This window comes from Furipterus horrens, unplaced genomic scaffold (genome assembly GCF_987537825.1).
Source record: "Furipterus horrens unplaced genomic scaffold, mFurHor1.1.pri manual_scaffold_10, whole genome shotgun sequence".
In the NCBI taxonomy this organism is placed as follows: domain Eukaryota; kingdom Metazoa; phylum Chordata; class Mammalia; order Chiroptera; family Furipteridae; genus Furipterus; species Furipterus horrens.
In genome coordinates, this window is record NW_028327180.1 from 78,755,081 (window position 1) to 78,766,487 (window position 11,407).

Here is an 11,407-nt window from a genome sequence, read left to right on the forward strand (position 1 = left end):
CCGAGAACTGCCCCTGCGCCCAGGAGCCGTGGACTGCGGAGGTCTGTGGGGCCGGGCGCCCGGGCCGCCACGCCCGGCGAGGGCGCTGCGGGCCGGTCCTCCGGCGCAGGGGCGCGCTGCCCCTCTAGCCACCCGGAGGTGGCGCGGTGCGAGTCGGGAAGGCGGCGGGCAGGTCGGGCCCTCAGTGGTGGAGGGCGCCATGGTGGGTGGCGAGGCGGCCGCAGCGGTGGAGGAGCTGGTGTCGGGGATACGACAAGCGGCTGACTTTGCCGAGCAGTTCCGCTGCTACTCGGAGAGCGAGAAGCAATGGAAGGCCCGCATGGAATTCATCCTGCGCCACCTGCCCGACTACCGCGACCCGCCCGACTGCGGAGGCCGCCTGGACCAGCTGCTCTCCCTGTCCATGGTCTGGGCCAACCATCTCTTCCTGGGTTGCAGGTGCGGACTCCGGCGGGCTGACTGACCTGTCCCCTGCCTTCCGACCCGTGGCCCTCGCCCAGGGCTGACCCCGCCCCCAATGTCCCCCCACGCCAGGCTGGCCTAAGTCTCATTCCCGCCCTTAGCCAGCCCCGTGGAAGGAGATTTATGACCTCTCTGGCCTCAGTTTCCTCATTTGGAAAATGAGTTGTGATTATTACAGTATTAAAGGGTGAAAAGCACTTAGCACAGCTGCCATCTAGCAATAGCCCAACACCTTGCTGAACTCTAAAATTTTCGTTATTTGTATTGCTAGTGTTAGCTCAAGCCCATTAGCTCCTTTCATCCACTTGGTAAATGCGGAGACGGGAACTGAGACCCCCAATTTACATATGAAGAATCTGAGAGAGGGGAGATGACATACCTAGGACCTTGCAGCTTCTGGCAGGATGTAAGCTGTGGCCTTTGGCTTTATCTTCCCCCTCCTCAATCTGCCAGACCCTGAGCCAGGGCCAGCCTTTGACCCACTGCCTTGCCTCCCTCTCTACCCAACCATGAAGACGGTGGCAAATCATCCTTTTATTTTAGCTTTTCCTGAATTACATTGGAATAAAATGACTCAGTTTAGTCCCAGTTTCGTGCTCTTTCTGGCTGGCTGACTGGTCACATGGCCCCTCTTAGCCCTAAGCCACTTGATTTGGGTTTCAGATGTTGTGGGTTATTAGAACAAGATTTGGGGAAGCAGGGCCAGTCACATCCATCCCTTTTTCTCTGCCTTTTAGATGCCCCTGGGTAATCCTGGTTAACAGAATCCAAGATTTGGCAAATGTCAGAAAATTAGATAAATGAATAAATAATGTTATTTTCATTAGACCAACATTCCATGTGTTCAGAATCTAAAAAGTTTTTAGCCCTCATACCATATCCACAAATATGTACTGCCAGATGTACAGTGATTCTATTTTGGTAAACCTTTTTGTTTGTTTTGTAAATTTGAAATACCTACTGTATTGGCCTTCCAGGAGCCACTTCTGCATCCCCAAGCAGGAAGTACTATTAGCTAACCCGCTACTGAACATGTATTGATTTTCTGTGTTTTTATCAAATCAGTCCTCTTGAGAGAGTTGAGTCTGCAGTCCTTTTACCTGCAGTTGCTTACTAACAAATAAGTCTCCCAAGGTTTTTAATTTTACTACTTTTTATTGTGCAGTTACAACAAAGATCTTTTAGATAAGGTGATGGAAATGGCTGATGGGATTGAAGTGGAAGACCTGCCACAGTTTACTACCAGAAGTGAATTAATGAAAAAGGTAAACAGGATTTCCAAGTGCATTTGAAATGGTGTAGAGTTAACAGCTCCTGTGTTTTTGGTGACTTATTAGTTTATATTGTTTTCTGAATGCTTCTTTACTATCCCAGAGATCTAAGTCCTTTCATTTTTATTTCTCTGTAATTGGTATGAACCTTTGCACATCTAGATAACAACTCAGTATGATAAATTATGCATTGTTAGTGGAGTAACACAAACTCAATCTTTTCAGTTCCTCTAGGAACATTGTTTTGAGCTTTTTTGCATGATTTTTAAAGAAAACATTGGCTACAGTGCTATACTGTCTCACTTATTAAAAAATCTTGGTGGTGACATTAACTCATTCTTAACCCCACAGGTGAGGGCCTGACCAGTCTTATTTGGCCTCTCTGACTTACTGATAGGAATGCAGATGGAGTAATGTCCACATGTCATAGTGGTCCCTGTTCTGCAGGGCTTAGCAGATCTGATATGTGGCCATGGAATTTTTACACAGTGAGCTGTTGCCTGTAGAGCCTTGTTTCTGGATCCTGGGGCTGGGGCCATAGAGTAGGGCAGAAAAAAGCTCAGTTGATGGAGCTGGGCAACCCAGCTGCTTCTCAGAATCTCCGAAGACATGCTTTTTCTCATTTGCCTGGGTCTCCCAAAGTTTCTTTGTTTCTTTGGCACTTTACCCAGGCCTCTTTTAGAGCAGATTATAAGCTTCTTGAGGTGGTATCTAAAGATTTAGTCTTTCTAACTTTAAAATCTAGTGTAGACATACCCCAGAGAAGGTGCTTAGAAAATGCTTACAAAATTGACCAAAGCAATAGAGTAAAAGTCTGCTGGCCCCTTTTTAGTTTTACCCTCAGGAATATAGGTAAGCCCTTGCCTCACCCTAGTTAGGGTCTTGTTTTGGAAGGCAGGACATATAAAGATGCCCCCTTCTGTGTGGGTAACCAGGAACTAAATCAAATCCTCAGCTGCCCAGAAAGTATTTTAGCACCAAGCAGCACACCCCACTTGAGATTTCAGATAGTTTTTCCGTAGAAGTACTTATAATTTTTAATCTGAACCTGGAATCAAAAACTTCAGGTTGGTGTTCAAGTGGTATTTTGTTTTTAAAATCAGCTATTAACAGGGTGCTTCTCTTTTTAGCCAGGGAATTGTGTGAACTGGGAATTTGTGACTGTTTGGATCTTCTCATACAGTACTTTAAAAAATCTTGGCAGTAAATCCTTCAGTGTCCCAGAGTGGTGAAGTTCCTGGGGCCCAGGCAGGGGGCAGCTGAATAGTTGCTGGCGGGACAGGCAGGGAATAGGGTGAACCTTTGCTTTGCTTTTCTTAATTTTGAAAATTTACTGATTTTAGAAAAGAGAGAAACATTGATTCATTGTTCCACTTAACATTCATTGGTTAATTCTTGGTTCTTGTACGCGCCCTGACTGGGGATTGAATTCACAACCTTGGCTTATCAGGATGCACTAACCAGCTGAGCTACCTGGCCAGGGCTGAACCTTTTCTGCTTACTGCTTGTGGCAGATTCTGTCCTTGCTTTTTGCTCCTAAGAGGTATTCTGCACTCCCTAAGATCTTTCACATCAATTTCCTGTTTTATAGTATACTTCTCTCTCTCGTATGTAGCTGTACTTTCTAGTCATGCCAGGCTGTTAGAGATCATATCACTTCATGATACTTGGGCTGCAGCCTCGAGGAGAGACCAAGGAGGTTTGGTAATTCATATGCATGTCCCCATAGACCAGTGTGAAGTGTATGTGTGTGTGTTGGGGGAAGGATCTCTCTAAACTGTTATACACTGTTAAATAGGTCTTGAACCTCAAAAATGTAGGGACCCCCTGCCCTGGGATGTTCATTTTTGATACTGTCATTGCTTCCAGAGAATAGTCTTTAAGCATGAACCTGGTGTCCTTGAAACCAGCTCTGCCATCAGACTAATATCAGCACCTAGCCACCTGGAAGAAGCCTATACTTCAGTAGCACTTTTTGATTACAGATATTTCAACTTCCTTTAAATATAACTTATGTTTTCTTAGTAATCAAGTTTAATTTTATTTAAAAAAAATTTTTTAATGTTTTTTTTTTGAGGGGAAGGGAGGAAGAGAGGGAGAGAAACATGGATGTTCACACACTGATCAGTTGTCTCACACACGTGCCCTAATTGGGGACCTGGCCCACAACCTGGGTGTGTACCCTGACTTGGAATTGAACCCCCAATCTTTTGGTTTGCAGGCCAGTGCTCAGCCCACTGAACCACACCAGCCAGGGCCTAAGTTTAATTTTACACTGTTGATGCCACTGAAAGTAGAACTCAGTTGTTCCTGAAAAGTGAGGTACTTAGAAGGGTGCGTAGTAGAGTGGCCAGTTGTTAAGACTGCTCTAGATAAGCCCACCCTGAGAACAAGTGATCTGCCATACAAGTGTGTGCCATGACAGACTTGTATGGTGTTGAAGGCTGTCCCCTCTCCGTAAGGCTACCTTGAGAGCCCACTGGAAAGATCTGTGGGGACTTTGCAGCAGTTCTTTGGTCTCTTGCCTGAGGTTCCTGCATATAATGGATGCTGGCAAACCTTAAGCAACGTTGCCAGCCCAGAGACAAAAACAAACAAACAAAAAACCTTGATGTTCACCCTGACTAGTGCGGCTCAGTGGATTGAGTGCTGGCCTATGAACCAAAGGTTCGCCAGTTCAATTCCCGGTCAGGGCACATGCCTGGGTTGCAGGCCAGTCCCCAGTTGGGGGTGAGCAAGAGGCAACAAATCAATGTATCTCTCACCAATGTTTCTCTCCCTCTCTTTCTCCCTCCCTTCCTCCATCTAAAAATAAAATAAAATAAAAACCTTGACGTTGAGCCATGCACCTGAAAATGTCTGTTGTAGTTCTTCCCAGAATTGATCTTTACCTCTAAAATTAGAGTTTAGTTGGGTTTTGAAACTAGCTAGCAAATGGAAATGAATCGCCTGGCACCGTTGATACCTCAGGACTGAACAGTGATGATGACTTAGGGACATAAGCTCTTTAATATATAGATTTTAAAAATACTTTATGGCTATTCTGCAGTTTTCAGGCAACTACATCTCTGCAGTCTGTCCAGCTCTTTTTTTGTGTGTCTGACAAATGAGCACTGGTCTCTGACTGGTGATATTTGTCAAATAGTTGCAGTGTATGATTCTTCTTTTGAAAGAGGGAGCTTCAACCAAATGTACTGAGCGAACAATCTCAAAGATCTAATAGCCATCCCTGCACACCTACCAGCAGATTTTGTGGTTGACCAGCTTTACCCATTGATGAGCAATAATTAACAAATGAGCAGAGCCCTGGCTGCTGTGGCCTAGTGGATTGAGCGTCGGCCTGCAAACCAAGTGTCGCTGGTTCGATTCCCAATCAGGGCACATGACCAGGTTGCACGTTAGGTCTCCAGTTGGGGGCATGTAAGAGGCAACCGCACAGTGATGTTTCTCTCCCTCTCTTTCTCTTTTCCCCTCTCTCTAAAAATAGATAAATAAAATAAAGTAACCTTGTTAAAAAATTAAGTAATTACTATTATAAAAAAAAAAGAGCAGCAGCATACCTAGGAAGGATGTCATTACTATGATTGTCAGTTAATATTCCCAAGGTATTGTCTTAAGGAGAAAGGACTGTTGACTAGGAAGCTGTCATTATTGGCTCAAAGAATTCGTCAACTTAATTAGTTGTCCACTTTCCCTGAAAACATTTTTATTCAAGAAGAAAAATGGCAGAATGGAAAAGTGAAAGGGAAGTTAAAAAAATGAGTGTGTCTGCATTTCAAGAGGTTCTTTTTTGTGCATCATGTTCAGCTTTGGCAAGCTGGAAGGTGATGGAGCAGCCACTCCCTTGTCTGTAAAAGATGTTATTTAAAAAAAAATTTTATTGATTGAGAAACATCCATTTGTTGTTCCATTATTTATGCATTCATTGGTTGGTGGTTGTATATGCCCTGATCAGGGATCAAACCCGCAACCTTGGCATATCGGGACAACACTAACCAACTGAGCCACATAGCCAGGGCAGGAGATATGATTCTAAGGTGGCAAGTATTTTTATTTTTAATAGCCTGTCAGATTAGTTAAATTAGGTTTTGTTTTGCATCACCAAGATAAGTGCTCAGTGGAGCTATCTTTTCCCCTTTATGCACTAGATGCCAGAAGAGCTCTGTCTGACCCCATAGGCCAGTCTCTTGCTGGGTGCCCAGGATGTGTGACTCACCTGCCAGCCAACACCATGTGTCAAGGACCATACTTATAGCAGCCAAAGCCAGTGGCAACTGTTATGCTGCTTTAGCCTTGGTCTGTCTTATCAGAAATCTGAGACAGCTTAGCATGGGCAACAGCAGACCCTCCATATCACCCTGCCCAGGCTCTGTAGCTTCAGCGTCATCGCAAGATGTCGATTCAACACGGGAGGAGACAGATACCGTGTCACTCCCGAGTCGGACTGCACAGCCATTCTCGGCGGTGCAGATAGACTCTTAAGAAGCTACACCATCGTCTCTCAAGACGGACGGCTGCCGACGACGAGACAGCTTAGGGAATCTCCTCCCTTTGGACTAAAAATGGTCTCTTTAGGTGATATTACGTTCTTCTAAAAGAAGAAAGGCCCTAACCAGTATGGCTCAGTCGATTGGAGCGTCATCCTGTACACCAAAGGGTTGCAGGTTCGAAATCTGGTCTGGGTATGTACGGGAGGCAACCAATCAATGTTTCTCTCTCACATCGATGTTTCTCTCTCCCCCTCTTCATCTCTAAAAAGCAATGAAAAAAATCTCCTTGAGGATAAAAAAAATTTAATATATTTTGTTTTTGGCGAGGAATTTTGCTTTTTCATTTCTCAAAAAGACTGGAGCAATAGACTTAGCTGGGAAATAGGTCATACCTTGAAAACTGATTACTAAAAAGACTGATTCATTCATACTGCTAAATGTTAAGGAAATCCATTCAAATACAAGGTGACAGCCAAAATGATTTCTTCACACCATGCTTAAAAGTTGTCTAAAGCCAAGTTTAAATTTACCAAAGGTGCTAGAGAGTACCCAGAAAGAAGATATCTGCTTCATTTCACCCTATTTGAAGACATGCATTTACAGTTTCTAAGAGTGTGAAATTCAGAAGTACATAACCTTCACATCTCCTAAATATCCTGACTGAATGTGAAATGTTATGAATTACTACCTGGATTCAGCTGATTTTAATTTAGAACAATAAGTGTTTGTGTGATTCTGTTTTTAGAACCTTTCATTGCAAAGCATGCCAGGAAAAAAGTTATATTTAAAGTATTTCCATTATCACATTAAATTGTGGACATTTATAGATCACAGATGAAAAAAAAAATTAGGTTCTGGCTTCCAAATGGATGGTATGGTCAGAGTTCTGCTGAATTTTGTGAATGTAGTAAAACATTAATTTCTGAGTCTACTTACTATCAGGTAGGACATAAATATTGCATCACTGCTGTATTTTAATTTATGAATCTGGTTCACTGGACTACATGGCTACATAATCTTCTTTTTTTCCCCCAGCATCAAAGCTAAGGCAGAAGATTCATCACATTTTCATTATCAGCTACCGGGCTAGAAAGGATGGGATGAATGTGACTTTGACCACAGAAGCTCTCTTAAAGCTCCTGGCATTAGCAACACAAAGGAAAGAGGCAGTTGGAATGAAAGTGGTATTTTAAAAGGTCTCATTCTTTCAGTAGCTATCATTCTAAAACTGTTCGTGGATATTTATGTATTTACAGATCATGCCCTTTTTTATTTTTGAATATCAAACTTTTTGTTAAAAATGTGTATTTTTTTATGTTGATGTAATAATGGTAGGTAATGGGTTTTATACTTTATAATTCTCAACAGTGTACCTGGAAGTGTGATTCTGGTTTTATGGTCTCTTTCTCCCCACTGAGGCAAACCAGATCCCTTATTTCCTATTCTGTCTGAAGTTTTCATTGTCTATGTACTCCCCTGCCCCCCACACACTCATTTCTTTTTTAAGGTTTTTATATATTTTTAGAGAGAAGGGAAGGGAGAAAGAAGGAGAGAAACATCCATGTGCAAGAGATACATTGATTGGTTGCCTCCTGCACCCCCTCAACTGAGGACCTGGTCAGCAACCCAAACATGTGCCCAGACTGGGAATCCAACTGGTGACCTTTGGGGTCGCAGGCCGGCACTCAATCCACTGAGCCACACCAGCCAGGGTTGACCTTATTTTAAAACTGACAAGATTCCAGTTTGGTCCAAGCAGCAGTTGATCTGTATTCTCTAGGTTTCCCAGCTGCCGAGTAAAGCCCACATTATCTTTTTCTGGAGGGAGACTGAGGCCTGGTCTTCTGCTAGACTTGAGGAATTGTCCAGAGCACAAGAAATTCTTTATTATAGTGCTGCTCTGCTATGAAATGCTGGCATTAATTTCCCCCTTTTAGTTAATGTATCTGTTCTTTACCCACTCCCTGTTCCTCTTTCTTATTTAGTATCCACCATTAAGTTCTTATCTTCAGGAATAAATACTAAGAGAGGGACTTAATTTAGGGGGCAGCAATGTAATTGTCAATCACAGTACGATTCAGTCCTCTTGGTGCTTGCTCCTGGGTATAGTAATGAATAAGACAGTGGATCCTGCCCTTAGCTTAACCTACTGGTAAACCCAGTGCTGAAGAGGAAAGCTGGCTGTGGGAGCATGTGTCTGGGGCGGAGAAGTGGGATGACTTGCCCATGGCTCAAGGGTAGGGCCAGGCTGCACACCTTGGATTGGCCTCATCTCTGTGCAGCTTTTAGCTCTAGTCTGTAGTGACCACTAGGATGGACCATGGGAAGAAACAGGATCTCTAATCTATAACCTTTGACAAGCCACTTCTCTCCCCCAGTCTTACCTGAAAAATGGGAGTTCATAGAAATATCTACCACCAAGAGCTATGGCAAGGATTAAGATGTTAAGAGGGCCAAGCACATGCTTAATGAGCCTTTGCCTCTTCTTTTCCTCAAATATAGCCTAGCCTCTTTCCATTCTGATTATCTGTACAAATTTGTGAGGCTTAAAAAAACCCCACAAATGATAAAGTGGAAAAATCAGAGTGTGGTTATTCACTTCTAAAATGCATTTTTCATGATTGATTCTGTTTTCTGTATAAAATATAATGTCCCAATAAGTTAATAATATCCTATCAGGAATGTATCCTGGTATACAGCAAGCTTAAATTGTGGACTGATGACCCCCATCTCCTTCATTTTATTTTTGAAGATCTCTCTAGTTAACCAAAACAAAATTTTCTGATACCATTTTCTGATGGGTTTCTTTTCATTATTTCCTCAATTTAAGCAGCCTCTTTTTCTTCTCACCTTATCTTTACAATCTCTATGGCTATCTTACCCATAAAATTAACTAGTATAATTTCATCCTGTTTTTCTGGAATAGAAATTTTTTGTATTGCAGCACTCCTTGTGGTGTAGGTAAAATGGTCCGCTCTTAGCTTTCAAACAGGAGCTCACACCAGATGTAAATAAGCTACAAGACACTGGCTGCTTCATTTATACAGTCCTGCCCAAGATGGGGTGAGGATGAAGTGAGGTCTTATGAAGGGATGTGGTGAAGCATTACCTTCAAATATGACTAGGAATGGATCTTTTCTGTTAAAAACGTCTTAATACCCTGGGAGAAGCATGTATCAATACTAACAACAGTTTGTGGGGCTTACTTAAGAGTGATACTCCTTCACATTATCCAGAAAATTGCTTTTTGAAACATTCCTTGAGTCTGTGGCCCACCTGATCGATTCTCTACCTTTGCAGGGAAAAGGATTCCCTCTGACCTTTCCAGGATCCATTTGGACCTGTGCTTTCCCATCTCGTGGGCATTGGGAGGAATAGCACCATCACTGCCTCTGATACTTTGCTATCTGTAGAAAATGGCCATGAAAATAGTGTTGCATCTGAAATGAGATTTTTATTACCCCGTATGTCAGGTAAATTAGTGTTTCCCAAGTCTCTGCTGGGTACCCTAGTGTCTGGAAAGACTGTCAACTTCTGGGTCTGAGGTATGTCATCTAGTAATGGCTCTCTTAACCAGTTTAGGGACTTTTGGTTCTGTAGCAATGAGTAAACAAATCTGAAGAGGCAAGAGTTCTTGAACTTCAACAGAACTTTGGTCCTATGGAAAATTCCTTCAACAAATACTGAGTGCACACTAAAAAAATTCTCTACCATCATGGATACACACACAAAGACACAGATTCTTTGGGGGAGAAACAGAATCTGTCATGGCTTGCTTTTCATTAAAATTAACAGGTAGCAACGCCTACGTTAAGTGAAAAGCAAAAGGTTACTACTCTGTCCCTTCCAAGTTCTGACTCCCAGGGCTAGGGGTGGCAGTGTTGGCTGCCTTCATTTTGGTTTGGGTTTTCTCATGCCAGCAGCAGGGGCCGAGTCCTTTGCATGTGTTCCTGTCACACATGGAGGTGGGCTTGAAGCCTTGTCTGTGGACAAGAGGACCAGCTGAGGTGGGGTAACATCTCAACAGATGACCTTGTAAATCAAATAGAAAAAACTGACTGTTAAGCTCCCATTAGATGGAGCTAGTTCTTGTTCTAGACCCTGTGACCCAGAGCTTTGTTTTTGACAGTGCTGTCAGAAAAAGGTGCCTCTTTCATATATGACCCTGGTAGTTGCAGCCCACATCCCATCTTTCCCTGCCTAGGAAAACTCAGCTAATGAATGGAAAATATCTCACTGTGCCCCTCCAACCTATTTGCTTGAGAGGGACAAAGATGCTATTAGGAGCCTGAGGCAAGTCTTGGTCCTCCTCTGGTTTAGTGAAGGGGAGTAAGGAGGTCAGCCTTGAACTGTGTGGGCCTAAAGCCATTGCTTTGATGTGAATTCTAGCACCAAAACCTCATTCTCTTAGGGCTGCATTTTCCTTTCCCTTTGACATTTTCTTCTAAGAATGTTTGAAACTAGATGTGAACTGGTGGCTGATTCTTCCTGAGTTATTTCACCTCAGGGTAGGGATCTGCAAAGTGGGGATCATCCTACTTTCATCTTTACTGGAGGATTTAATGGAAAAACTAATGTCTGTGAAGTTATCTGGCACTTTTGAACTCAGAGCTTCTTCATTCCTGCCCTACTTTCCCTCTGAGGCCAAGCTGGGAAGGTATGAAATGTTACGACTTAAATTTACATGAAAGAAAAATGAGCACCCAAAATCTCCCCAGCAGACCAGGCTCCATCTCCAGGGATGCCAAAAAGGGCATGCCTTTTCCATTCAAGCTGTGGAGCAGGGCCCAACATGTGACTTGTCACCCATTAGGTACTCAGTCGTGTGTTGACTGAGCAGCAGCAGGCACTGAACAATGTAGCTCTAATCAAATGTCGAAGCTGTTCTGGAGACGGGGGCAGAAGTGTAATCTCCAGAATGGAGGTTAGCCTTGCTCAGAGCCTGTGTGCTCATTCATTGCAACCCGAACCCTCCACACTAGGTGCCTTGGTACTCCTGTACCACCTGGATCTGGGGTTTGCCAAGGCTGTAGGCATGCTCATTTCTTTGAACGTGGTCTTTGCTCTAGCACTGCCAACGGGCAGGCTTGCCCTGGGGTCTCACCCTGTCAACTGACTAGATTCCTTACCACTCTGGGTGTGAATTGTAGGCCTCAGATGACTGGGAACAGCTGGGTTTGGATC

At 43.5% G+C, this 11,407-nt stretch overlaps 1 protein-coding gene across 1 annotated transcript; it reads left to right on the forward strand.

Annotated features, from left to right (window-relative positions):
* Positions 1-148: 148 nt before the first annotated feature.
* Positions 149-9,013, forward strand: XTBD1 (XRN2 binding domain containing 1). The gene is made up of 3 exons (XM_090288319.1): positions 149-438; positions 1,628-1,710; positions 7,259-9,013. Exons 1-3 carry the CDS (start codon positions 200-202, stop codon positions 7,414-7,416), a joined length of 480 nt encoding a protein of 159 aa, XP_090144445.1. The 5' UTR covers positions 149-199; the 3' UTR covers positions 7,417-9,013.
* Positions 9,014-11,407: the final 2,394 nt, after the last annotated feature.